The sequence below is a fragment of the Camelus bactrianus genome, chromosome 10, assembly GCF_048773025.1.
Source record: "Camelus bactrianus isolate YW-2024 breed Bactrian camel chromosome 10, ASM4877302v1, whole genome shotgun sequence".
NCBI lineage: Eukaryota > Metazoa > Chordata > Mammalia > Artiodactyla > Camelidae > Camelus > Camelus bactrianus.
In genome coordinates this window covers 9670000-9697980 of record NC_133548.1, presented here as the reverse complement: position 1 = coordinate 9697980, position 27981 = coordinate 9670000, and the positions used below count along the sequence as shown (strand labels likewise).

Below are 27981 nucleotides of genomic sequence, written 5' to 3'. Positions count from 1 at the left end.
TCCCAGCTTTCCAAAGGCAAGAAAGCGAATGAACAGGGCAGCCTGGGGGACACCGAGATAGCCTTTAATCAGGGAACCTCAGGTAAGGACGTGGGATGGCTGGTGACACAATCCCCATGGAATCCCATCCCCCTCTGACCCTCCTCCTCCAGCGGGAGGACTCAACCGCCCCGACCTTTCTCAAGACAGGCCAGCCGTGCCATCCAGGGAGGATGCTGACTGTGGAGGACACACTGCTGGATTCTCACAGCACATCCCAAATGCTTCCTGGGGACAAGGCTACGTCGGGTCCTGGGGGCTTTCCATCCCCACCAGGAGTCCTGCAGGAGTGAGCCTCCGGCTTCAGCAGCCTTGTCGGCCCCCAGAGCCGCCCTGCAAGCTCCCAGGGCCATTGGCAGTCTTCTCTGTCTGGAGTCTCCTGGGCATGGCCCTGAAATGGAGGCCTGCTTACCCAGCGGCCTCCTCCTCCCGTGAGGTCCCCACGGCAGGCTGCGGGGGGTCCGAGCTGGCCGTGGCTGCAAAGGCTGCGGAGAGTCTGCGAGGCCTGAGAAAGGTAATGGGGCCCTTCGTGGAAAGGGCTGAAGCTTCAGTCAGGACGGTGGCAGGCAGAGAGGGTCGTCTGGACGCCGTGTGGGCCCCAGCGGTTGAGGATGAGGGGTCTGGAGTAACAGGAGGTGGCCCAGGAGCCCCAGGAGAGGCTGGAGGTAGAGAGGAGGCTCCTGGAGGAATTGAAGGCCCTGGTGAGGGCCGAGGGGGCTGGGAGGCCCTAGGCTCCCCTGGCAACTTGCCCCCTGACCCCAAAGGGAACGAAGGCGAGGCCTGGGCTCCTGAGGGGCTCACAGGTAAAGTCTGCATGTTAGACAGGTTGGTTCTTAAGAGGAGCTGGAGCAGTTGGAGCGCTGGCCTCTGAGGTGATGCCGCTGGGGGCCCCGGGCAGGAGCTGCAGTTGACGGGGGCCTCAGTGTCTCCCCGGGGGCTCCGAGCCGCCTTGCTGAGCTCCATGTCCCCACGAGGAGAGAGCCCCTGGCTTTCCTCCAGGGAATCTAGAGAGAGAGGTGATGCAACAAGATGCACAATGGTTCTCCCTGCGGCTGAGGCAGTTCTGGGAGTAGCTGCACCAGAGACAGATGCCCAAGCTCTGTCCTCCAAGGGTCCTTGCACATCTGGGGTTGGGGTGGGGAAGTTCCTGCCTCCAGGGAAGTAGACGGAAAAGGAACCATGAGCAGACAGAGGCAGTCCACCAAAGGCATTGGCTGTGCGGCCTTGTGTAAGGCACATCACTCCCCTGAGCCTCCATTTCCCCATCTGTAAAATGGGCTTCATGGTAACAATGACTGCACAGGGCTACTCAGTGAAGATGGAATGAAATGGTGCTTGACAGATCTCAGCCTAAAGCCAAACATAAACTATGGACTTTGGGGGACATTTATGTCAGTGCAGGTTCACCAACTAGCAAATGTACCATCTGGTGGGGGATGTTGATGGCAGGGGAGGCTGTGCATAAATGGAGGGCAGGGGGTATGTGGGAGCTCTCTGTACCTTCTGCGCAGTTTTGCTGTGAACCTACAATCACTCTAAAAAAAAAATCTATTGAAAAAATTTGTTTTTAAGTCTCAGCCTGGAACCTGGCACATCATAAGGGTTTAATCCATGGTGAGAGAACTTGGAAGGAAGAGAGAATATTAGAGAAAATATTGGAGGAAGGTATGATCAGGGGGAGACAGAGGCCAGCTAACATATTAAAAATTGGAACTACTACATTATTAAAATGATCAAAAGGTAACCTATAACCTTTAAAAATTGTGAATCACTAGGTCATGCACCTGAAATTTATATAATATTGTACATCAACTATACATCAATTTAAAATATATAGATATATAAATCATCAAAAGAACAGTCACACTACTCTGTGAATATACTGAAAACTACTGAATTGTGTACTTTGAGTGTGTGACTTGTATGGTATATAAATTATATCTCAAGAAATATTCATGATCTAAAGGAAACAATTCATACTGTATTTCAATAAAAAACTGTTTCTCCTTAAAAAGAGTTCTCTGTACTGACAGGCATATGTAGGATAGATAAAAAAGATTACACTGTATAGCACAGGGAAATATATACAAGATCTTGTGGTAGCTCACAGCGAAAAACAATGTGACAATGAATATATGTATGTTCACATATAACTGAAAAATTGTGCTCTACACTGGAATTTGACACAACATTGTAAAATGACTATAACTCAATAAAAAATTGTTTAAAAAAAAAGAGTTCTCTGTACATATGACTGAAACATTATGCTGTACACCAGAAATTGACACAACCTTGTAAACTGACTGTACTTCAATAAAAAAAGAATGCAAAAAAAAAAAAAAAAGAAAGAAAGAAAGAAAAGAAAGGGCTCTCATTAGGAAGAGGCACGTGGCAAACGGACGTGAGGCTGATGCTCCAGGAGAAGGAACTAGGCTCTGCATCTCACCTCTTTGGGCTTCAGTTTCCCCATCTGGAGGCAGGAGAGCAGAATGGGAAGGAGCATAGGCGTAAGGAATCAGAGGGACCTGGCTTGAGTCCAACACCACCACACAGTGTGGCCTCAAGACAGAAACTTCTTGGAGCCTCCATTTCCCCATCTGCAAAATGGAGCTAATAAGAGCATGCAGGCTGGAACGTTCCCAGGGCATTTAAATGAGATCATGCAGGTCAAATGCTCCCTACGCTGCCTGGCACCTTAGCCTCTAGAAAGCAGACGGAATAATACCTATCAGCTTGCAGAAGGGTTTGGGGTGCTTAAGGTGAGATCGACTCTGTAATCACTCAACAGTCCCCAACAGAATGACTGTATGGGATCAGGGTGCCTCCAGCCCCACCAGTCTCGACAGCAGCTCTTCATCCACAGATCTGAACAGCTGCTCTAAATAGAGAACATCCTCTTCAAAAGATCAAAGGAGTTAAAGAGACATTTTATACAAATGGAAATCCAGGCCACAAATCCATGGAAAAATTCACTGTCTTGCTGGAAGTTTAAAAAACGTAAAAAAGCCACATTCAAGGTTCTTGATGGACATGTTGAATTAGAAAAAATTAAACTCAAAACACACAGTGTAGAGCTGGTAGGTATGTGGGGAACCAGCTCTCTGTCTAGGACTCCTGTCTGGTCATGTGCTGTCATGCCGGAGGAGTTACCAAACCACTCCTGACGCCCTATGATCTAGTTACTCCATTTAACTGCAGGGTCCGAACACAACTCACAAAATTTGAAAAAAAAAAAAAAAAAAAAAAAAAAAAAGCTGTCTGACCAAAGGTTTTTCACAGTAGGTCCAAAAAAAAAAAAAGAGGAAAAAGAAAGAAACCACCTAACTATCAACTAAAAAGGCAAGGGGTAAGTAAACCAGAGTATGGGAGCTTTTTTCAAATGGCCAGCTGAGGGCTACAGCAATACTTTGAAACTGTGTGTTACAGTAGGTTGTCCACGTCCTGTTTATATCTCTGCAAAAAGAGCCACGTGGATGAACACTAATGATGGAGACAGACAAATAAATGAGAATAATTTTCAGGAGTCAATGCAGCATAGTAGCTGAAAGCATCAACTCTGGGCTCAAATCCTGGCTCTATCAACCAGCTGCGTGACCTTTAGGATCTCTCGTCACCTCTCTGTGCCTCAGTTTCCTCACCTGGAAAATGCTAATAGGACCTATCACAAAGAGTTGCTGTGAAAAGGGAATGAAACAAGATATATGAAGACAGACAGATGGCCAACAAGTACATGAAAAGATGCTCGACATCACACATCACCAGGGAAATGCAGATCAAAAAACCACAATAAGATACCACCTTACACCTGTTAGAATGGCTGTCATCACAAAGACAAGAAGTAACAAGTGTTGGTCAGGATGTGGGGAAAAGGAAACCCTTCCATTGTTGTTGGGAATGCAAATTGGCGCAGCCACTGTGTAAAACAGTAAGGAGGTTTCTCAAAAAATTAAAAAAGAACTATCATATGATCCAGCAAGTCCACTCCTAGGTCCATATCCAAAGAAAATGAAAACATTAATTCAAAAAGATACCTGCACCCCAGTGTTCACTGCAGCATCATTTACAATAGCCAAAACATGGGAACAACCTAGGTTTCCACTGATAGATGAATGGATGAAGATGTGGTATATATATATATATATATATATATATATATATATATATATATATATATATATATACAATGGAATATTACTCATCCACAAAAAAAATGAAATCTTACCATTTGTGACAACGTGGATGGATCCACAGGGTATTATGCTAAATGAATAAATCAGACAGAGAAAGATAAATACCATATGATCTCACTTATATGTAGAACCATTAAAAAAAAAAAGAAGAAGAGCTCAAAGATACAGAGAACAGATTGGTGGTTGCCAGAGGTGGGATGTGAGGGGTGGGCAAAATGGGTGAAGGGGGTCAAAAGGCACAAATTTCCCGTTATAAAATAAATAAATCATGGGGATGTAATGTACACATGACTATAGTTAATAATATTGTATTGAAATACTATATTTAAAAGTTGCTAAGAGATTAAATCTTAGCAGTTCTCATAACAAGAAAAAAATGTTTGGTAACTTTGTGTGGTGACTGATGTTACCTGGACTTACTGTGGTGATCATTTCATAATATATACAAATATCAAATCATTACATTGTACCCCTGCAACTAATATAATGTTATATGTCAGTTATACCTCAATTTTCTTTTACCTTTTCTGTTTTTTAAATTGAAGTATACTATATGTTTTGTTAGTTTCTGATGTATAGCACTGATACAGTTATATGTATATATACATATATATATTCTTTTTCATTATTGGTTATTACAAGATATTGACTATAGTTCCCTGTGCTATACAGTAGGATCTTGTCGTTTATCTATTTTAATATATAGTAGTTTGCAAGTGCTAATCCCAAACTCCTAATTTATCCTTTCCCCCCTTTTCCCTTTGGTAACCATCAGTTTATTTTCTGTATCTGTGAGTCAGTTTCTGTTTTGTAAATATCTTCATTTGTATCATTTTTCAGATTCCACAAATGAGCAATATGATATTGGTCTTTCTCTGTCTGACTTACTTCATTTAGTATGATAATCTCTCTAGGTCCATCCATAATGCTGCAAATGGCATTATTTCATTCTCTTTCATGGCTGAGTAGCATTCCATTGTATATATATCACATCTTCCTTATCCAGTCATCTGCTGATGGACCTTTAGGTTGCTTCCATGTCTTGGCTATTGTAAATAGTGCTGCTATGAACATCGGGGTCTATGTACCTTTTCGAATTAGAGTTTTCTCTGGATATATGCCCAGGAGTGAAATTGCTGGATCATATATACCTCAATTTTTAAAAAAAGAAAAGAAATAATATATGGTGTTCCTTGACCCATAACGGGTGCTTGGTACATATTAGCAATTATTCCCCTGCAAAGTGGATTCAATTCCTAAATTCTAATTTTTAAGAAGGGAAGAGAGCAGAGGAGGAGATTAAGGAAGGAAGAAATGAAGAAGAAAAAGGAACGATAGACAGACTTGTCAGACGGCACGTCACAGGCAGCATAAACAGCACAGATGAGGGTCAGCAAGGCCAGGGCACACTTCGTGCTTGCCGCGTGACCTTGAGCAGGCCATGTTCCCTCTCCAAGCCTGGGTTTCTCACATCCAGTACAAGTTCTGTGTCTCTGGGAAGAAGAGCAAAGTGGAACGAGACGATGGTGAAACTCCACGCTGCAGAGGCCCACTTACCTGGGCAGGAGGAGCAGCAGTCCCCAGCGGGTGTGGAGGGGTCTGAGCAGGCCCTCTGGCAGGGCACCTCCTCACAGCTCACCTCTCCCAGCTGGGGAAGCAGAAGGACACACATGAGAAAGCCCAGAGCAACTCCCTGCCCAGAGCAGCGTCCTCGGGGATTTCTGGCACCAGCAGCTGGACCCACGGAAAGATCCGGGGCGGATGCTGCAGTACCCAGCCCTTGCCTGAACAGGTGAGCCCAATGGAGCAGGGCCACCTTAAGGAAACTTACAAAGGGAGAGGATACCATCAAATCTGAAAGCGTTCTGGCAGGTAATTAAAGTTGAAGAACGGCAGGAGGAAGATGCGGGGATACTGGCTAAGGGGTTCCAAGTTTGGCCAAGGGATGAAAGGCTAGAAGCCCTGGCCAGGAGGCTCCAGGGTCCCCAGGCCCAGCTCACCTGGCATATGCACTGGGTACAGGGCTCATCGTCCAAGGTGAACACCTGGCCATTTCCCACCTTCCTGCCCTCGTAGTTGCAGTCTGCAGGGGCAGAGGAGACAGGCGCTGTGAGAGCCAAAGCCCACCTGGGAGCCCCAGACATGGGGTGGCTGGTCCCACTAACCTAGGCACACCGGGCAGCACTCCCCGTCGGGGTGGAATGGGTAGGTGCAGGTGATGGGGCAGTCCACCGGCGAGCAGGCCACCGATCCTAGCTGCAGGACACAGAAAACACATAAGGCCCTTCATTCAGGGAGGCTGGAAGGACAGTCGGGAAGGACAGATCACACAGCCACTGAGTGCCCATCAGAGCCACCAAGGTCAGGGAAGAGGTCCTTGTCAGAGGTGGGAGAGGAACTGTTCACTGACAGAGTCTGTCCTCCCACTAGAACACAAGCCCTACGGGACCAAGAGCCTGGCCTTGTCTACGGATCTTATCTGTCAACAGGTACCTGTCAAACAAATCCATGAACCACCCAGGGACGCTGAGCACTAAAAACGTAGGAGAAAGGACCCAGAAGCCGAAGCTCCCCAGAGCACATGGCTATGAATGAATAGGGCCACTCAGAGGCCAGAAATGCTCACCCTGAATTTCTCAATCTTTTTGTAGACCTGTCTGTTTTCACACAGCGTCTGTACCCACCACCAGCAAAGAAACTCCATTGGCACGAAACAATTTTGGCATGACAAGCAATAAGGACTTTCTTTTTTTTTTCCATTTTCCAAATACTAAATGATATCCCTATCATTTAGGGGTAAAAGTGTGCTTTCTGAAGCAGATTCAGAATATGAGGATTTGATTCTTGGCACTGTGACTGACTAGTTGTGGGGTCTTGAGCAAATGACTTGTCTCTCTGTGCTGCATTTTCTCACCTAGCAGATGGGGATGGAGGTGGTACCCAAGTCATAGGACCCCCCCGTGGATTAACTGAGGTTGAGCTGAGAGCAGGGACTGGCACTAGCAGAGGCTAAGAATGTGAGTGTATTAAAGATTCCATACAGAGTCCTGGGTTTGAGTGCATCACCCCCACTCTCAGCAGGAATCCCTGGGCCGCATTTTATACCATAAGGAGCTGGCCCCCAAGACCCTTCCTGGTCACCAGAAGGGGAGGACTTTTGCTAGGTAGGGTTAAAAATATTTCTCTGACCCTGAACAAAGATTCACCCTGGGCAGGGCTGGAGGGAGCCGGCTTTCACCATGACCCAGAGTGACCTTTCTCTTGGAGGTCTCTGGATTTTGCCTCCAGGGTTCAGGAGCTGGTGGGAAGATCCTGGGGAGTTTCTGCAGACAGGGGTCAGGTCTGTGTGGTCATACCAGGCATATGCAACTCAGACACGGGTCCAGCATGGATGGGAAGGTCTGGTTGTTGTAGAAGATTCTGCCTGTGTAGGTACAGCCTGCCAGAGAGAGCACGCGGTAAGCACCAGCCGGGGCATGGCCGGCCTTCCCCAGGGCGGGAGTCCAAGGCCGATCTGGGTAGCAAAGGTCAGGCCAGCTGCCTCCCCAGGCACTTGCCCCGGGAGTTGGGGAAGGGACAGAACACTTTTAACTTCAAGATTTTGAAGACAAGGTCCTACTGTATAGCAAAAGGAACTATATTCAGTACCCTGTAATAGCCTATAATGACAAAGAATATGAAAAAGAATATATATATATAATTGAATCACTATGCTGTGCACCAGAAATTAACACAACATTGTAAACCAACTGTATTTCAATTAAAAAAAAGTGATAATGGGCACTTTTAATTTTTTGTTTGCTTTCTGTATTTTCTAAATATTCTATAATAAAATGTTACTTCTGAAATAACAGAAAAGGTAAAAAAAATGACTATTAAAACATAAGGGGTGCTCTTCGTTTCCTCTCCCTGTTCTCTAATCATTTCCAGATACAGTTGCTTGATCACCCCACCTAGGCTGCAAGCTCTGCATATCTTCACATCTGCTTCCAGCACCCAGACAGGGCCTCCCTTGGGCAAACTGCTTTCTGGCTCTGAGCCTCAATTTCCTTATCTGTAAAATGGGCTGGGTCCCCAGGGTCACTGAGAGGATGACCAGAGATAAAGCATGTTTTTTATGGAGAAGCCTGACACAGGGTGAGCCCGGGGGCCGGGGGTTGGGTAGGGATGGCCAGGGAGGGTGCTCTGCTTCTCCCCCACATCCCCGGGAGGGGAATTACCTGCAGAACAGTCCGGGCAGCACTGTCCAGGGATCCGTATCGGGTGAGGGCAGGAGTCCACACAGTCTGTCCTCTTGCAGCTCACTGAGCCGTCTGCCTGAAGGAAGGAGGAACTTCACCAAGAACCCACCTGCAACACCAGTCCCCACCTCCCTTCCCACCCTGCTCCACCCTGCCCGCCCCCCCAAAAGAAAGGTTAGTGCTGCAAACTGGCCAAGATTTACCCTAAAGAGCACCACGAGGCAGCTAGGAGCTGGCAGGGATCCCCAAAGAGATCCAGCCTCTTGGGAAAGGAGGTGTGAGCCTTCCAGAAAGGCGTCCCTCATCCCAGGAGGGGGAAGGTCAGAGCTGGGGTCTTGGTCTCCTCGGCTTCCTGTTCCTCTCCCACAGAGGCCAAGACTGCACTGTGACCCCATCCAAATTCTCCTCCCAGAGTTTCCCTGAAACCCTGGCTCACCCCAGATCTATGGAGTACAATAAAATACTATTTTTATAGAAAGGTATTCCACCGGAAATGTCTTTCAGAGATGAAAGCACCATATACATTTCTTTTTTTCTAAAAGAATCTGAATGTTTATGAACCTTTTATGTTACTTTCTTGTCATACAAATGCCTGAGATCAGTCCTAAAGGAGAAAAAGGCAGCGGATATACTTTCCTCCCGACTCTAATTCCAGTGAAATGTGTCCAAGTTTTGCAAAGGTCTAGGACTTTTTAACAAATGGTGCATCAAAGGGACTCAAAGGCCGTTCTTCTCATAGGCTCATGTGCACGTGAGTCACCCGGGGATTAAAAGGCAGATTGCTGAGTCCGGAGGCCTGGGCAGCCTGAGGGTCTACCCAGCTCCCTGGTGATGCTGATGGCACTGCGGGTGCAGGGATCTCATTTTGAGAAATAAAGCTCTAACCTCTAAGGGACTCAAAACTCCTTTAAAGTTGAAAAAAAAGCCAACCTATACTTAAACATGAGCTAAAATGATGCTGTGTTGGCATTTCTGTCAATCTGACGCTAAAACTCACGCACCCTCACCTTATCCACTTCTGATGAGATGAGGTCACGTGATTCGTGTTAGGGAAGGAAGCCTTGCAATTTCGCAGCTGAACTAGAGGGCTTCGGGCTGCCCCAGCTCCCTTGGTCATCTGTGCCCGGGGAAAACCCGCTACCAGGATTCCTACTTTCATCTCTTTATGCCAGCAGGTCCCCACACAAGCAGTGTGTCACACACCACTCTGAAGACAGACCGCCAAGCTCTGTCCTCCTGAAAGTCTAACGAAGACAGAATAAACTGGATCCCAGCCCCTTCTGTAAAAATGGGATTTGACAGCATGGAGGCGAGACTGGGGCCGCCAGCCTGGGGTGGCCCCGCTTCTGGAGGGGGGAGGGCCGGGAAAGCAGCTGAAGGCGCGCAGGTTGTCATTCACCTGGCAGATGCATAACTCACAGGGATCACCGGGAGACCAGATCTGTCCAATCGGAAACTCAACCCCGTTGTCGTCGAGAGAGCAGCCTGGCCAGGGGACAGCAGGGGAGAAAGGGCGCATGGGCAGAAGTGCCAAGGAGGGTCCTGAAGGCCCATGGGACCGACGGCACTGCCCCGCCAAGGACAGACAGATGCCTCGGCTCACTCACACAGTGTCCACGCAGCCACCTTCCCGCAGCTGCCACCCGCTGGCTCAGATGGTGAATTTTTTCCCTGCCCAACATGCACCCAGTATACAGGGACACACTCACAAATGTGAGCTTCCGTGCACACCCACAAACACAGCCATTCACACTCACAGAACCCACTCCCATATGGACACACACACACTCACACAGATACAGCAGACACACAACAAAAACACATACACACTCAAAAACACACACAGATACAACTCACACGCAAACACATGGACACACGTACACAAACTCACACACAGATGCCACTCATACACAAACTTAAAACAGACAAATATATACACTCACAGACACACACACATCCTTCCAGACACACTTAATGCAACACACACGGAGAACACACACACACACTAACAGTCTCAGGGGTGACGCTCAGCCTCCCTCCTCTCCAGCCTCCAGACCCGGGGGTGGGTGCAGCCTGGGATGCAGGGCTGCGTGGTCCTCACCTGTCATGGGTGTGGGCTTCCTGCAGGTGAAGCAGCACTGCCCAGGGCCAAGCCACCACTCCTCGCGGGGACAATCCAGTTCTGGACATGGCGTGAAGGAACATTCCACCTCCCCATTCTGGAAGAGAGCCCAGGGGCACGGACCAGAAAGAGCAAAAGAGGAGGCCAGCAGGCTGCCATCATCCTCCTAAATGTGATGAATCTCCAGCAAGCCAGAGTGGAAGGAAGGGCGAGTCCTCCACTGGGGGTTGGGGGTGAGGCTGGAAGAGGGTACAGGGAAGGTGCCGCTGTCTGGCCAGAGGGTCCCTGGCCTGCCCTAGCTGCTGCCTCCAGCATCTCTCCGCCTCACTTCTGCAACAGCTTCCTGTTCTCACTCCAATCCACTCTCACCCTGCAGCCAAAGAACTCTCTTGTGGGTCAACCTGATCTCATCACTCTGCCACTTAAAACTCTCTGGCACCTCTGCCAAGTCCAACCCCTCTGCCTGTCTGGCAAAGCCCTTCATGACTGAGTCCGAGGCAGAGGCTGTCACCCCAAAGTACCACCTTAGCTGATGGGGCTGTGTCCTCCAGGTGCCTGGATGGTTCCTTCAGCCCCACTCCCTCGCCTCTAGACACACTCACCTCTGCAGAGCAGCTTACACTCCAGAGCTCCCCTGGGATCAGCCTGAGACCCCGTCCTCACTGGACCTCTTCCCTTGCCTGTCCTGCTCCCCCCACCAGTGTCTCCTGAGAGCGCACCCTCCGAAAATCACATGAGAAGCCCACCCCACGCCCTGCCTCTCAGAACCCAGCCCAAACTGGATGCCCGCCTCAGCCTGGTCTCCAGCCTCTCTGGCATCCTGGGCTCCGGCCAGAATGGACATCTTCAGACCTTACAACACGTCGTGCTCTCTCCTGCCTCCTGCCTTCTGCTCATGCAGTGCCCTCTGTCAGGCACACCTGTCTCAGCTCCCACCTGACTAGTCCTCGACATCCTTACCATCTCTGCTTAGCATCCCTCCCTCCTAGAACTAAAGAGCTCCCCCCGGTCACCTGTTCATTGCCCACCTAGCTGCGTGCCCCCTGACAGAGGGGAAGGGGGCTGTCTTGTGCTCAGCTGCATCCCCAGCACTCAGCATTGACCCAGGCATTCAGTAGGTGCTCAGTAAATAGCACTGCTCAAGGACAAACTTCAGGGAGGCAGAGGGGAGGCCTTGGTGAATGCTAAGGTCCCTTTGATCACTTTGCTTCGTCAGTATCCCTTTTGCTGCACGGCTGCTCCTCTCCTCCTGGACAAGGCATCCTGGGGAAGTCCGGTGCCCTACCCCCTCCCCGTCACCCATCCTGGAAGAAGCCCCTACCTGGCAGACACAGGTGGTACATTCATCACCAACCCCGCTGAACACAGCCCCGTCTGCATACCACCGACCGTGGAAATAGCATCTCACTGCAGAGAAAGGAAGAAGCAGTTCACGGTCTTTGCGCAGCTAAAGAAAAGGGGGAGCAAATGGGTGGGGGGGTTGGGGAAGAAAACGCACCTCCATGATACCCCACAGCACTCCTACACCCAGGACCCCAACCGTAGCCCCCCTCCAAACTCTCAGCTAAAGGTACACTGGTACCTAAAAATTGACAGAGAATGAGCCACATCAAAATTAGGTCCTAACTGAGAAGGCAAGGAGGCCCTGAATAATTAGAGTCAGAGAAAAGAAGAAATGAAAAAGATGGCCCTGTTTAATATGGTATTTGTCTTTCTCTGTCTGACTTACTTCACTTAGTATGATCATCTCTAGGTCCATTCATGTTGCTGCAAATGGCACTATTTCATTTTTATGGCTGAGTAGTATTCCATTGTGTATGTGTGTATATGCATATATATATATATACACATATGTATATACCACTATGCTGTACATCAGAACTAACAAAACATTGTAAATCAACTATATGCCAATTAAAAAAAAAAAAAAAAGACAGCCCTAGACACCTAAAGCAAAGTCTGGGAACGCTGCTGTTCCCTAGAGGCTGGGAGGATTCAGTGGGAGCCTCTCATCTGAAGATCCCCACTCCCACACTGGTAAAAACAGCCTAAAAAACCTGCGCAGGCCCACCTGACTTCTGTCACACTGCTCTGGGTTCAAATCCCAGCTACACAACTCACTTGGGGCAAGATACTTAAGGCTCGCTAAGCCTCAGTTTTCTCATCTGTAAAATGGGGTTAACGGTTCCTACCTCCTAGGGAGTGTACTGCCTCTTCAAAAACTATTTTAACTAAAAATAATATAATATTCAAAAAATAGTATTAAATACACCAGAAATTGACACAACATTGTAAACTGACTATGCTTCAATAAAAAAACAACAGTAACAAAAATAGTATTAAAAAGAACACTATGTGAGGGAGGGTATAGCTCAGCGGTAGAGCTTGTGCTTGGCGTGCACGAGGTCCTGGGTTCGATCCCCAGTACCTCCGTCAAAAAAACAAATAAATAAAAATTTCAAAAGTAAAATAAAAAGAACACTAGCTTTGAAATCAGATAAGCTTGAGCTGAAGCTCTGCTCCTTTACTAACTGACTGTGTGTCTTTGGGCAGTGAGGACCTCTCTGAGACTCAGTTTCCTCACCTATAAAATGGGGCTATTAATAGTACTCCCTCAGGGCTGCTCCATATGGACTCTGAGATCAAGGACTGGCAAGCGCCCCACACAGCCGTGGCCCAGAGCCGGCAGTGACAGCAATGAGGTCATCTCAGGAAAGAGAGCCATGTTTTAACAAAGGACCAACTCATTAGTGGGGAAGGGGACACCCCTCCCAGTCTCGGGACAGAGCCATGCCAAGGGTGGATTCAAACCCCTTCCTGTCAGTGTCGAAGGCACCACCCCGGGCGGGGGCAGGCCAGGCTGTGAGCCCAATCTCGTATCCAAACTACTGTGCACACGGTAGGTGCTCAATTAAAACAGGCACTTTGAAATGCTTCCCTTGATCTGGGTTTCTAAAGCAGAAATCAATCTCCTCCTTCTGTCCTCCACTCATCCTTCCCGCAAAGCACCTCCCCGACACACTAAAAGGCTAAATGCCCTCCCCCAACCAAAGAGCCACTTACCTGGCACGCAAGTACAGCAGTCCGGCTTCGGGGAGGTCTGACAGGGGCCGGGAGGACACTCAGGGGAGATGCAGGACACATTTCCAGCCTGAGGAGGGGAGAGGTGTGGGGAGCCCGGGGGGGGGGGTTGGGGGGGAGCAGGTGGAGGAGGGGCACCAGGCTCTCTGTCAGGCCCTACTGTCGTTCCCTATTTCCACCACACTCAGGTCTCCTGTCCCACACAAAAGCCTCCAAAAGGAAGCCGTCCAAGACCTTTAAATGTCACTATGGGCTCACAAGGATACTGTGCAGGGACCCAGTACCAGGGCTTATTATGGTGTGGTTTAGAATATCCCCCTTTCCAAGATGAGCAGACCGGAGAGCAGAGCAAGCTGCCTAGTCCTCCATAGCATTCCCCCCATGGCATCCCCCCCATGGCATCCCCCCCATGGCATCCCCCCCATGGCATCCCTCCCATGGCATCCCCCCCCAATGGCACCCATCCAATAGAACCCCTCCCACAGCATACAGAAGTTCCGGAAGGATGCTGAGGATGCTGAGAACAGATGTTACTCCACCAAAGGCACCTTCCTGTGCATCTGAATTTTGAACCAAGTGACCATATTGGCCAAGAAATTACATTTAAAACTCAATTTTAAAAATTGGAAGTTACGAAAAAAGCCCCAGGCTTGGGAGACAGCCAGACCTGAGGTCCATGGTCTGCTCCTACAAGTCATGTGACTTTTTGGGCAAAGTATATCCCCTCTCTGAGCCTCGGTCTCCCTGTATGTGAGATGAGCTGTGAAGGGCTCCTCAGTCAGGGGTCACTGAGGACTGTGAAGTGTGGTCATGCACACCAGCGTTTGACCACTACACCTGTGTGCGTGGCACAGAGGAAGGGCTCAACAAAAGGGGGTAGGAGCTGTCACCTGCCCCCCACCCAACCTTACAATGCAGCTTCCACCATTCCTGCTTGACCAGGGGCCGCTTTTAAAGATGATCAGAGGCAGTGAGAGTTGGTGGACAGAGCCTGGGTTTTGGATGCAGACAGATCTCTGCTCAAATCCCAGCTCAGCTACCTCCCAGCTTCAGTCTTTTCATCTGTAGAATAGGGGCAGTAAAGCCAACCTGGAAGAGCTGCCAGCAGCCTCAAGTGAGGAACTAGATGGAAAGCACCAAGCCCCCTGCCTGGTACACACTGTATGCTCATAATCCAATCCATGGGACAGCATCTGGCACTTAGTAGGTGCTTGAAGCAGTGGATTTGCTTAAAGCAAAATACTCTTTAACAAGCTAAATCTGGTCATGAGCCTTCTCCTTCCCGATGTGGACACCTTTATGGTGCTGGCAAATATTTTGCCTGGAGAGAAAAACAGCCTCCCTGGTGGGAAGTTTCCGAGGGAGTTTCATCCCCTCCCCTTCCTAGACAGATGGACCCTGTGTGCCTGTTGGCTCTTTTCTGCTCAGCAGAAGCCTCCCTGACTCCACAGACTACAGGCTTCCCTCCCCACCCGACCCCACACTTTTAAATTCAACAGGTTCCGACCAAAATCCACAACCCGAGAACTCTCTCACCATTCAGTCAAGCTCACCTTTAACATCCAGTCTTTCCTCCTTCCTCTAAAACCCCCCAAAGGTTAAGAAAACACCCGCAAGGCTTTGGGATCTTGTGATGCTCACCAGACAGACACAGACGGTGCAGTTCTGGTTGGGAGGTGAAAACACGTCCCCTTCAGCCCGGATGACGCCACTGTGAAAACAGCCTTTGAAAGACAAACAGGAATGGAGGCATTGGACCTCTTCAAAGTAGAGGAAGCTTGAGGGCTTATTACTTTTCCAGGCAAAATGTACCTGGAGGCTTCTCCTACCAGCCTGGATGCCCCAGGAGTGGCAGATCCACACACTCAGACCTGTGTGGTCCTAGGACCCCTGGGGAACTACAGGAGATATTCGCATAGAATGCCCTGGGAGGACTCCGTTCATGTCTGATAAACCCAGAACCGCTGAGAACATGGCATTTTATTCCCATAAGGCAGGAAAGGCAGCCAGACAGCTCTGGGTTCAAAACCTGGCCTGCCTGCTAAGCCCCCGAGCGACCTTGGACATGTCACTTAGCCTAGGACTCTTATGTCTACCGCAAAATGGAAATACACCACGTGCCCTGCAGGGGGCTTCAAAGGATGCACACCCGCAGATGTAATGCACCCAGCACTTTACATTCAGGCCTTAGTATGCGGTAGGGACACAGTAAAAGATCACAATTATCATTTTCATTCTAACCCCTAGGAAAACTTTTTCACTGCTGCTCAAAGTGCAGCGGAAAAGCAACTGATCATGTTGGGGGGGTTGTTGTTCACAGAAGCACAGAAGCTCAGGCCTGTCCCTAAATCCACTGAATGTGAACCTCTATTTTAACAAGATTCACGTGCAGTGAGTTTTGAGGAGCTCTGCTGAAGGACTTGTTAAGATTTGGGGTCTTTATCCTAACAGCAATGAGAGGCAAATGAAAACCTGTCAGCAGGTTGTTGGAGGGAATCAGAAAGGGGGGAGAATTCATAAATGATTATTCCTGCAGTGGGAGGGGGTAGGGACAGAGGAGGCGACTGCTGAGTGGGTCTGGAGGAACTTGCTGAATGAATGAATAAATGAATGAATGAAGCTCGAAAAGGATCCTCAGGAGATGAAATGTTCCCCCTTGAAGGGTACCTCAGCATAGACCAGTGGCTCTTAAAGTGACTTCTGACTTAGCAACACCAGCATTGCCTGGGAATTTGTGAGAAATGCAAAGTCCTGGGTCCTACACCTGCTAAATCAGAAGCCCCCAGGGGGCGAGGCTCGGGGAACTCGCTTCAGCCTTTCAGCTACAGAAAGGCCAGGGAGGGTGAGAGGCAGGACCACGTGGGACACTCACAGCCTCCCCCAGACCAGCTCGCACCTGTACATGACGGGCAGCAGCCCCCATCTCCAGAGGGAATCGGGTGGGAACAAGCAGCTTCACACATCACCTTCTCACAGGTCACTTCCCCATCCTAGAAGCAGAAACTGGAGTTCCAGCCACCACCAGGCCCCAGATACTAGACCAGGGACAGCCCGAGGACCCCTCATGCCCACCTGGCACCAGCACTGGGAACAGCCAGGCTCTGTCCAGCGGCTCCCCGACTCATACATGGCTCCCAGGTGCCAACAGGCAGGGGGTGCTGGTGCCAGGCGTGTGGCTTCCGGGCCCCTGGGCATGGAAGGGGTCACCACCACCTTCTCTTGGAGTTGTGAAGGAGGTCTGAGGGTCCACAAGAGAGAGGCACTGGGCACGGGGATGGCCGTCGGGGTGGACAGCAGCTGCGTCGGGGCAGAGGGGGAGGACACGGGTAGTGCAGGTGTGGGGGATGGCAGTCGGGTGGGCCTGACTCCCACTGGGGGCCCTGGGGCCCCAGAAGGAGGGCTGTGTCCTGGGGAGAGGGCGGGCCGGCCTGCCTCTGGAATCAGCAGTAGCATCTTAGGGGGGTGCTGCAGAGGCTGCAGGATGGCTGATGGGGCCAGCACGGCTTTTGGGAAAGCTGCAAAGGAAAGAGAGGTGTCTTGAGGGAAGCGGCAGGGGTCAGAGGCGAGATTCAAGGGGCCTGGACTCAGCTCCAGCGCTGCTAGTCACTCAATGTCTCTGAGCCAGTGTCTTCAATATAATGGGTCTAATACCACCAGTTTAAACTCAAACCGAGGGAGCGGCGGTGACGACTAGGGGAGAAGACTGATGAAAAAGTACCAAAGGAGCAGACAGAAGTTACCAGCTGGTGATGCTGAAGGTCCAGCTGCCTGAGACGCTGCAAAATCACACTCTTCTCCCTTCCCTTCCTCGACAGCCACAGAGGAGACTCAGGTTTCCTGAGCCAGGCAGACCTTCTCTAAGCCCTCAGAGATCCATTCTGGGAATGACCCTTCCCTACTTCTGTGTCCTGACAAGTCCAGAGTGTGTCCCCTCCTCCACCACCCAGATGTGGCTTCCTAGGAGGAGATGCTGAGGTTCAGGGGAAGGAAGAGAGCCTGGCGCTGGGAGAGCGGGGCCGGGGAGGGGCCAGCTCTGGAAGCGCGGGACCTGGGGCCGGGGCGGGGCCAGCTCCGGGAGGGTGGGGCCTGGGGCCGAGAGGGCGGGGCCGGCGCTCACCTTCACAGGACACTCGGTCAGCTCGGAGCCTGAAGCCAGGTCGGCAGGTGCACAGGAAGCTGCCCACGGTGTTATGGCAAGAATGGTGACAGACTCGCCTCTCCAGCGGCCTCCGACACTCGTTTACATCTGCGGGAGAACCTCGCTACCAACGGCTGCCTTGTCCCTGCTAACGAGTCCTTCCTCCATCCCTTAGCCCAAAAGGCTTGGGGGAGTCTCCCTGCCACGTTCTTATGGGGTCCATCCCTGCCCCAGGGTGCGGATGTGACTTAGAGGGCCGGGAGTGGGGCTGAAATCTGGTGCTAGTCCCTTGGAAGGTTCATACATCCAGTAGATGCACCAGTAACTTATGCCCCAGCACTGTGAGCAGTGATTAAGTGCTGGCTGGTGGGGATGGGCCCCACTGGGGATCTCATCTCCAAACCTTCCACCATCCCACTGTCAGGCACTGTCGAGTGGTGTGGGCCCTTCTGAAAAAGTCTCAAAAATCACTGCACTGCTCAGGGCAGGCTTCAGGACAAACACCCAGCTCTGCTAGAACAAGGTCTTTTTTCAGGCCCATGGGACCCCACCTTCAACCCATGAGCCAAGCTCCAGCCAAACATGCCAATCCCTTTCTGGAAATTTCTGCTAATGGGCTGAGAAAACAGGGGTCTCCTTCTAAACCAGAGGAACCAAGACATAACGTGCTTTATTTACCCAGGGGAGCAAAGGCAGCCAAGAAAATGGGTGAGCAGAGAGGAATCCTTGGGGTGTATCTGGGAGAGGGTGGAAGAGAAACATAACAGGATGAAAGTGGCATGGGGCCAGGAAAAGTCCAAGACAGGGTCTTCCATTAGGAGCCACGCCAACCCCGGGGGAAAGGCCGGCTCTGAGCGCTTGCAGGCTCCAGGGAACCAGGAGGTCCAGGCTGTTGCCCTTTCCTTGTCCCTGGGCTCAGCCTGTCCATCTTCCTGATTGGCAGCGTCAGTGCGAAGACAACAGGGTCCCCGGCCTTACCTACACAGGAGTGCCGGTTGCCGTGGAGATGGAAGCCAGTTCGACAGGAACACCTGTAGCTGCCAATGCTGTTTTTACACCTCTGCTGGCAGGGGGTCCCAAGGCATTCATCAGTGTCTGAAGGGAACAGGACACAGCTGGAGCTTATTTCCCCCTGGAGTTTTGGAAATAGGTGGTCCTCCCTGCCTCCCTTATTGACATCTCCTACCAGACTCTTCACCCATCTCCTTCTCACCACCCATATTCAGTCTATCAACTCCTAAGTCCCCCCTGGACTAGTCCACTTCTCTCCAGCCTCACTGCCACACCCGAGTCCACCCAGGGCACCTTTGTCTCTAGCCTGGAAGATAACAACAGCCTTGTGTGTCTCTCTGCCTCTCCCTGTGCTCCTCCCAAGCCACCCTCTACACAGCCTCCTGGATGTTCTGACCAAAGGGCACCCTGATCAGGCTGCTCTCTGCTTAAAACCCCTCCAAGGCTCCAGTAAGCACAAATGCTGCACCAGAGCTCATGAGCCCTGGGCTGCCTTTCCCACCTCCCTCCTTGTCCCTTTCTCTTTACTCTGGCCTAAATTCTTGCCATCTTCTAAATGCTCCTGTGGCCCTCCCCCTTTGCCCATGTTCTCCTTTCTGCTTGGAATGCCTTCCCATCTTGTCTGGCTGGAAAACTTTTACCCATACCTCAAAACCCAGCTTTTAAACCACCTCCTCTGTCAAAGCTTCCCCAAGCCATTGTTTGAAATTATGAAAAACTGGAAATAATCTACATGTTCATCAATAAGAGAAGCATTAGTAAACTATAGATATTTGCATTGCAGAGTACCAGGCAACAGTTAAAAAGAATAAAGCAAGTCTGTTGACCCTGATGTGAAGATATCTTCAAGACAGATTGTTGAAGGGAAAAAAACAAGCAGAGGACCAATGGGGATCAAATCTCAGCTCTAACGTGATTGTGAGCAAGTTCATTTTTTAAGCCTTAATATTCCTATCAGGCAAATGGAAATAAACAGTACCAACTTCACCGGATAATTTTGAGAATGAAATGAGAAAATGCATTTTAAGTGCTTCACATGGTGCCTGGAACACAGGAGTTCAACAACTGTTAGCCACTCATCTCTTATTATCCTATCTCTGTAAATGCACGTGTGCCTATGTACCCGTACTAGGGAGGGGCAGGCAGGGCACTCATCGGGTTGATAACCAAGTGCTACAGATGAATTATGTTCCCTCCAAATTCATATATGGAAGCCTGACCCCCAGTGTGATGTAAAAGGAGGGGGGCCTTTGGGAGGTAATTAGGTTGAGATGGGGTCTGGAGGGTGGGGCCCTCTTGATGGGATTAGTGCCCTTAGAAGAAGAGCCACCAGAGAGCTTGCGCTCTCTCTCTCTCTGCCTTGTGAGGATGCAGAGAGAAGGCAGCCTTCTGCAGGTCAGGAAGAGAGCCCTCACCAATAAATGAATGGACCAGCAACTTGATCTTGGACTTCTCAGCCTTCAGAATTGTAAGAATAAATTTCTGTTGTTTAAGCCACCCAGTTTGTGGTATTTTGTTATAGTGGCCCAAGCAGATACTAAGATACTAGGGTTATTCTCTAGGGAGAGCAGAGCTTGGCAGTGAGAGAGAGGGCCTGAGGCTAGGGCCATGACTTCTAAAACTTTTTAAATAATCTACAAAAATTTCAAACACACAGAAAATGGTACCAAGTATCAAAGGGAGCTTCTGTCTTTGCTGCCTTATTAAAGAGAGAATGTTTCCTTGGTTTCTATAAATAAAAGTCATTTTTACAGAATGAGTAATTACTTTCTTTTGTTTTAATTGAAGTATATAGTCAGTTATAATGTGTCAATTTCTGGTGTACAGCACATTGTCCCAGTCATGCATATATATACACACATTCATTTTCATGTTCTCTCTTTCATTAAAGGTTATTACAAGATAGTGAATATAGTTCCCTGAGCTACACAGAGGAAATTTGTTTTTTATCTATTTTTTTATATATAATGGATAACATTTGCAAATCTCAGACTTCCAAATTTACCCCTTCCCATTCCCTTTCCCCCAGTAACCATAAGATTGTTTATTACGCCTGCAAGTCTGTTTCTGTTTTATAGATGAGTTCTCTCATCCCGTTCCCTTTGAAGAAAAGATGCCTTCTCTTCCCTGGGTTCCCACAGCACTTACCCCTCATCCCAGCCTCTTTATTCTTCCCCTGCCCACCAGGTGGGGGCTGCTGGAGGGCAGGATGTTTTCCTACTGTGTGTCTCCAGAGCCTGGCCCAGCACGAGGCGGGTGGATGAAGTGAGTCCATCACAGCGTGCCTCTCCCACAGCCCTGTCCCCTCTGACCTCCTCCATCTCAGCGGCCTCCTCCCTCAGGTTAGTCTGCTCTGCCTGCCCTGAGCTCTCCCCTCAGCCTCTCCTCCACTCCCAACCCCTACCCTGTAATAAAGGCACTAGCAGTTTCTCCTGAGTCGTGATCCAGAGAAAAGACCCTAGAGTCAGACACACCTGGATGCAAGCTGACTCCTCCTCTTACTGACAGAATGGCTTTGAAGCCTCAGTTTCCTCATCCGTAAGGTGAGGATGCTAACAATATCTCCCTCAGGGGTCGGGGTGAAGGTGAGACACGATCATGCCTAGAGAGCACAGGTTGGGACCGCAAGGGCCCTGAGTACAAGGTCAGAGTCTAACAGCAGTGGCGACGCCATCACCATGACCCCTCCCAGAGCCGCTCACCTTGGCAGCTGTGGCGGTCAGCAGACAGCTGCATGCCCGGCCCACACTCACACACGAACCCGCCTTCCGTGTTCACGCAGTGGCCCTCGCAGGAGGAGCTTAAACACTCGTCGATGTCTGGGGAGACAGAAAACATTCTTGAACAGCCCACTCTGATCGTGGTTCGGGGGCAGGGAGAAAACCCACCCCATAAGGACTCTGTGTCCACACGGGGCCTACTCTTAGCAGGGTGGAACCCCCACCCTACCCCAAGGAAGTCATCTGGCTACGAGGGAGCCCCCAGGAAGAAGAGGCCGACGGGCCAGGCCTCTTTTTGACCCACACAGAACAGATGACAGAGAGGCTGGCAGAGACAGAATCATTTCCAACGGTCCCACCTACAGGGCAACCCCAAAAGGCAGACGGGAGTGGGCAGAAAGGATGATTAAATTCCCTTAAGTGTTTCTGGAGCACTGCCTGTGTGCAGCAGACCTAGAGGGGTGGAGGGGGAAGCTGCCGAGGACACAAGTGTGACTAAGACACTGCTGACTCTCCAGATGGCTGCAGCCTGAGAATGTAGGAGCCACAACACACGCCCACGAGAGGCCAGCATGTGGCCGGTGAGACGTGCCCCATCACGGACCGCCTGGCCACAGCAGGGGTGCAATGGAGGAGAGCTGGACTGGAAGGTCCAGGAGGTGTCAGGAGGAGGGAGCCGTCAAGCAGAGAGAGTCTAAGAAGCTTCCTGGAAGGATGGGGAATGCTGGGGACTCAGTCTGGCCAGAGATTAGGTTCCTGTCCGAGAAGTGGGAGGCAGAGTTGAGAGGTGGCGGGTTAAGGCTTGGCTGTGGAGCGCAAAGGGGTCGCCAAGCCTTCTGCCCAGGGTAGGGGGACTGGATCCAAGTAGTACTTTAAGGAGGTTCAGATCAGGGGCGGGGAGAGGGGAGACAGCTCTGCATTTCAGCTTCAAGGCATCCCTTCCTATCTGAGAACCATGGCGGCTCCTGAGGGCCTATGGGATCAGCTCTGCCCACTCCAGTCGGCCCCTGAGTCTTCATCCAGCCCCCTGGTCCCACACCTGCTGGTCACCTCCATTCTCCTCTCTTGCTCTTCCCATGGCGGGCCTTTTGGGGCCACACTCACTACCTCTAAGGAGCTCACCCTGACTCACCCCATCCCACGGGGCCCCTCATGGTGGTGGCCAGTGCCCCCCTGCCCTGCGCTTGCTTTGACATTGGGCTCTGGCTTTTCCCTTGGTCCAGTTTGCCTCGGCCATGTGTGTGTGGAAAGGACTTCAACCAAAACTCCTTCATGAGACCCCTGACCCCGTAGTTCTCCTTCTGGGAATAATCAGAGAGGCCAACCAGAAGCCTCTTTATTGCAGCATTATTTATAGCAGCAAAACATTGCAGACAAGCTAATGATGGATGGCACAGAATTAGGGACTTGAATTACAGCAGCCACATCTGGAGCCGTTAAAAATTATGTTGTAAGGACAACTTCCTGCTCATGACACCAAGTTAAGTGAGAAAAATAATGAACGAAAGCAATAAAAAAGGTATGATCCCAATTTTATAAAACACACAAACATGCCTGACACACATAAGCACAGTCACACACACTCACAAACACAGACACACCCAGAGGAAAGGGCAGAAAAAAAAATAACTTCATTTTAGTAACAAATATCTATGGGTAGGAACTTCAGAGAGATGTTTATTTTCATCTTTCTACCCTTTTACTTTCCAAATGTTCCAAAATAAGTTATTTTTTACTTTTATATTCAGGGGAAGAAATATTATTTTTACAAAGTTCAAATTGAAAAAAAAAAAAAAGGCTTTCAGCTCTCTGGAAAGCTATGTAAGAAACTGGTCACAGTGGCTGCCTCTGGGGAAGGTCACAGACTTCACCCATGGGAGCTTTTTTAAAATACGAACAAATAATACTTTTACAAAATAACCATTGAGTTTCGTTTGTCTCAAGTTTCAAATGTCACTTTTCCAAGGGAGCCTTTGGTGGTCAGACATCCACTCCAGTCCTGGTTCCCTGTGCCCTGTGGGCCCCGGCACCGTCCACTCCACAAGTAACGGTCCCCTCACAGGGGACTGTCATCGTCCTTACTTGTCTCCCTGCCCCGTATTCTGAAGCAACATAAAAGCAAGGACTGCCCCCGTAACCCCAGCCCCAGCTCAGTTCCTGGCCCATAAGAGGAGCCCTGTGAGTATTTGTGAAGTAGCAGAAGGGACAAATTTCATGTGTCCACCTGCCTGCCCACCCACTCTCAAACTTCAGAGCTGCTCCACGCTCAGCTCTGCTCTGGCATCTCTCCGGAAACCATCCTGGCAGGACCGGGACCACCCACCCTCTCCCCACGGTCCCCAGGCCTCTCACCGGTACACCTGATGCCGACAGCTGTCTCTGTCATGGAGAAGCCCACAGGGCACACTCGGGCCACCTCCTGACAGCCGCCATGGTTACAGGTAAGGTCACAGCCATACTCCCCGCAGGGTCCGTGGGCTTCTAAAACAGGCACCGCACCCATGAGCATGCACCAGGCCACAGTCCCAGCAGCCCCCGCCTCCCTGGGCTCCTCCTAAATCCTTTTGGGAAGTTGGCTCTGCAGGCAAACAGGCCTGAGTTTAAATCCAGCTCTGCCACTTGCTGGCCGTATAACCCTGGGCGAGTCACTAGCTTCTGTGCCTCAGTTTCCTCATCTATAAAATGGGAATGAGAATGCCTATCTAACGGGGTTGTTTGAAGACAATATGCCAGGGCACAAGTGCCCAGGGCCTAGCACATAATCTCAGTGAAAACTGAGTTCTTCCCATCAGCATTGCCCCACCCCACCCCCAGTTACCTGGGCAGGTGGCCCCTTGCTCTCCATCCTGGCAGGAGCAGACGTTGGGAGCGATGCAGATGCCACTCCCACAGCCAAAGGAGCAGAGGGCTGAGAGGAGAAAGGCAGGTGAGGGAGTGGGGGCTGGGGTCCCCAATCTGCCCCTCAGGCCAGCCCAGGGAATGAGCGCCCTTCTGTGGAGGACGTTCGGGGCACAGAGACAGGCACTTACGAAGGGTGCAGTGCCCACTGCCCATGGAGGGTGCCCAGCCAGGGCAGCAGCCACTCCCGAACCCTGAGAGGCAGACGTGGGGGCCCAGCCGGCGTCTGCAAGAGAGGAGAGAACACCTTCTACATTCTGTACCAGAGGGGAGGATTCCTCTACAGGGCAGTGAAAGCCTTCCAGCCAGTCAGTGAGTCAGTCAGTCAACAAACAGTTCTGGAGACACCACACCCCTGCCAGAGGAATAGTGGGAAGTTTCCAAAGAAAAATGACCCAGACCATCAGTCCCTCCTGGAGGCAGGACAAAGATAAAGGTGTAGGAGAACAGACACTAGTCTCCTACAGATGCCTGCCACATGAACACAGAGCAAATAGGGGCCACAGAGCTGAGGAGGGAAGACTGCAGTGGATGAACAGCCCCAGGGACGGCTGCCTCAGGGCCTTTGCACTTGCAGTTCCCTCTATGACGAAGGTTCCTCCCCAAACACATAGTTCCGTCTCTTCTTTTACCCAGGTCTATGTTCATGTCACCTTCTCAGGAGACCCTGCTTGCCCACCCTACCTTGCTTTATTCTTCTTCATAACACTTACTCCCTGGGACATTAAATTATGTATTAGTTTGTTGATTTATTCATTGCCTGGCTCCCCAACTATTCCCTGAGGACAAGGGCTTCATCGTTTTTGCTCACCTCAGCACTAAGGGCAGTGCCTGGCACATAGTAGGTTTTCAGTAAATGGCTGTTGAGGGCAAGGTTGAGAAGCAAAGCCAGCAGAAGAGAGGAAGGGGGGGGCGGCAGCTCCAAGGGGGCTGGAGAGATGTCATTCCCCAGGTGACAAGTCTGGAGTTGGGGAGGGGGCACCAGCGAGCTGCCCAAAGGAGTGAAGGGGAACCCAGAGCGCCCGAGGCTGGGCGAGGCAGCACAGCCACGAACAAACCACTTTCCCCGCCTTCCAGGGACAGATAGGAACCAGGTGACAACAACATAGTGTGACAAGTGCCACAAGGCAACAGGCTATGGAGCCCCAAGGAGCGTCTGGGTAGGTTTCCTGGGCTGAGGTGGGAGAGAGGAACAGAGGCGGCTGGTGAGAGTGGAGGAGTGTTCCAGGCAGAAGGAGCTGCACGTGCTCGAGCCTGAAGGGGGACGGAGACCATGACTAGAACTGGTTCTGTGATAATGAAGCCCAGCCTGGTTGGAACTGGGAATCCTGGTGCAACAGAACAGGGACAAGAAAACCCTTCCCAACAGTGTTCTACCTGTGTTTGGGGGCTGATGGGAATATTCTGCCAGTCAGGCCATCTACGGAGCACCCACCAGGTGCCAGGCATGGCAGAAGGCACTGGGGACATGAGTGGAGAGACAGACTCAGCCTGCTCTGGGGGAGAATAACCTGTGTCAAAAGTGACAAGTATTCTAGAAAGGGAAACTCAGGGCACATGGCAAAACAGAAACGTCTGCAGAAAACTGTCCCTGGAGCCTGCGAGAGACTTTTCCCTCTCTGAAGTCATCACAGAAAAAGGGGCCCTGGAAAGGGGTGGGGGGTGCGGCAGGGATGTCTCGCCCGCTGCCCTTGCTGGAGCGATTATGGCAGCAGCCAGCGAAGGAGGAGCCGGCAGCTCCTGTTCCTCAGATGGGGCTTTCAAAGGGACAGGGGTGCCACCAAAGCAGCAGATGGAAGGATGTCCGGGAAGCCGGTGGAGCTTCACCCTTAGGTGGGCGGGGGCCGAGCACCCACCACAGAGCCCCAAGGAGCCTAGGGAGGGTGGTGACAGGGAGACAGGTGGCAGGCAGGAAGGCTCTGACGCGCCGCGGATCCAGGCCTATCTGAGCAGGAACTGGCGGTGGCTGCAGAACACACGTGCGGCTGCGAGCCTCGAGGGGCCGCCCCCCTGCGCGCCCCTCGAGGCCGTGGCCGCGGGCCAGGCCGCCCGCTGACACCGTGTTCCCTCGCTCGGAGCATCACGCACACACGCCCTCGGCCCGCGACGGCACGGCCTCCGCCGGGAGGAGACACAAGGGGAGGGCGGCATCAATTGAGAAAGAGCAAGGGGCAAACACCCCACCCCCGCCCGCGCGCAAACACAGGCGGAAACCGAAACATAACCCAGAGACCCCGGCGGTTCCAAGGTCCACGGCGTGCGCAGAACCTGGACACAGGGAGCCCCTAGTCACAGAGCGGCGGGCGCCGCGGGGCAGGCCAGGCACTGCCTAGGGAGAGCCCCGGGCACGTTCGGGAGCGAAAGCCAGCCAGTCTGGAGACCAGTGGCATGTCCCGGGGTCCCCTCGCCAGGGGTCCGCGCTCCACTGGTCTCAAGAGTGGCTCAGGCAGCTCCTGGATTTCCGTTCCCCGCGCCAGGTCCTAGTCAGGACAGCCCGGCCAGGGGCGCAGAATGGGCACCCGCTCAGAGCACAAACTGCTGTCCCTTTGTCCCGACCCCCTGGGCTGCGCCCGCGCGCGGACAGCGGCCGGTCGGGGGAGCCCCGACCGGCGCCTGCTCGCGGATCCGGGACGCCCCTTCGCGCCTCCCGGCTCTGCGCTGGTAGCGCTCTCGCGGAGGGGCAGGGCAGGGGCGCAGGGCGCTTACCTCTCGGCCCCGAAGTGCCCGGGCGTCTTCCTCCCGGTGTAGCCGCGGGCCGGGGTCCGCGGCAGCAGGAGCGCGACGCAGGCGGCCCGGAGGAGCAGTCCGGCCCACATGACCGGCGGCGGCGGGTCCCCCCGGCTCGGCTGGGCTCCGGCGCCGCGCGCGGGGGAGGGGGCTGCCGGCCCTCGCCCCTCCTCCTGGCGCCGCGGGGAGCGAACCAGCGAGCCCCGAGCTGGCACGCGGAGCCGAGCAGGGGAGCTGGGGACGCCGAGAGGAGGGGCCGGGGGCCGCGAGGGGACGCGGCCGACGACTGGGGGGGGGGGGTCGTCTCTGGCACCTCGGAACGAAACACACAAAAGGCAGCGCCGCCCGCCAGCCGGTGGCCTCCTGGGGAGGCGCGGAGCCCGGGGCGGGGGCAAAGATCAGGGACCCCTGGGGGCGGGGTTTCGTCCTCGGCCCACACCCCCTGCCCGGGTTTGGGAGTCTGCTTCCTGCGACGGGCTGTAGGCGTCATATTGAGGCCCAGAGAGGAAAGAGACTCCGGGAACAAGGCTGGCGCTGGAGGCTTCGCGTCCCAGGCTTTGATGGTCTCGGTGGAGCTTGAGATGCCTGTGTTGTCACGAGAAGGTGGCATGCTGGGTCATTTTAATGCTGGGCAGTTCTAGGCTGGCCCCCTGCCTGACAGCAGGTCTGCACCCTCACCCCTGAGTGCGTGAGTCAGTGGGTCCACCTGCTCCCTGGGCAGGGGGCACTAGCGGGGCTTGAACCCACAGACTCCTCTTCTGCAGCTGCCCCAAGCCACAGTCAGAGAAGGGAAGCAGGAAAGTGGTGAGCAGGT

The 27981-nt window shown here is 51.9% G+C and overlaps 1 protein-coding gene and 1 non-coding gene across 7 annotated transcripts; one reads left to right on the top strand and one right to left on the bottom strand.

The window, feature by feature from the left end:
• Positions 1-43: 43 nt before the first annotated feature.
• VWCE (von Willebrand factor C and EGF domains) lies at positions 44-27981 on the bottom strand. 6 transcript variants are annotated; one of them, XM_074371945.1, is made up of 20 exons: positions 27147-27397; positions 24572-24666; positions 24361-24450; positions 23895-24023; positions 21525-21641; positions 18790-18906; positions 17791-17919; positions 16746-17188; positions 16570-16663; positions 15315-15397; positions 13656-13743; positions 11914-11999; positions 10572-10689; positions 9870-9955; positions 8450-8546; positions 7586-7668; positions 6395-6485; positions 6230-6312; positions 5787-5877; positions 44-1043 (listed from the first exon to the last, which is right to left on the bottom strand). In XM_074371945.1, the coding sequence occupies exons 1-20, from the start codon at positions 27254-27256 to the stop codon at positions 448-450; spliced, it is 2826 nt and encodes a 941-aa protein (XP_074228046.1). In that variant the 5' UTR covers positions 27257-27397; the 3' UTR covers positions 44-447. The 6 variants fall into 6 exon arrangements, 5 of the variants coding, with proteins under 5 accessions (XP_074228046.1, XP_074228048.1, XP_074228045.1 ...); XM_074371947.1 differs by lacking the exon at positions 23895-24023 and having other exon boundaries at positions 27147-27398; XM_074371946.1 differs by lacking the exons at positions 23895-24023; positions 24361-24450; positions 24572-24666 and having other exon boundaries at positions 451-719; positions 841-1043; positions 27147-27977.
• On the top strand, positions 12953-13025 carry TRNAA-GGC (transfer RNA alanine (anticodon GGC)). The gene has a single exon. It is a non-coding gene; the product is annotated as a tRNA-Ala (tRNA).

Excerpts from the sequence above, each read along its gene's own strand:
- VWCE (XM_074371943.1), bottom strand. The coding sequence starts at position 27,777 with ATGCCACCTTCTCGTGACAACACAGGCATCTCAAGCTCCACCGAGACC. Across the intron at positions 13,744-15,314 it reads GCACCGTCTGTGTCTGTCTG|GCTGGAAATGTGTCCTGCAT; the intron begins GTGAGCATCACA and ends TCCCCTCCTCAG. Across the intron at positions 6,486-7,585 it reads GTCTGAGTTGCATATGCCTG|CTAGGATCGGTGGCCTGCTC; the intron begins GTATGACCACAC and ends TGTGTCCTGCAG.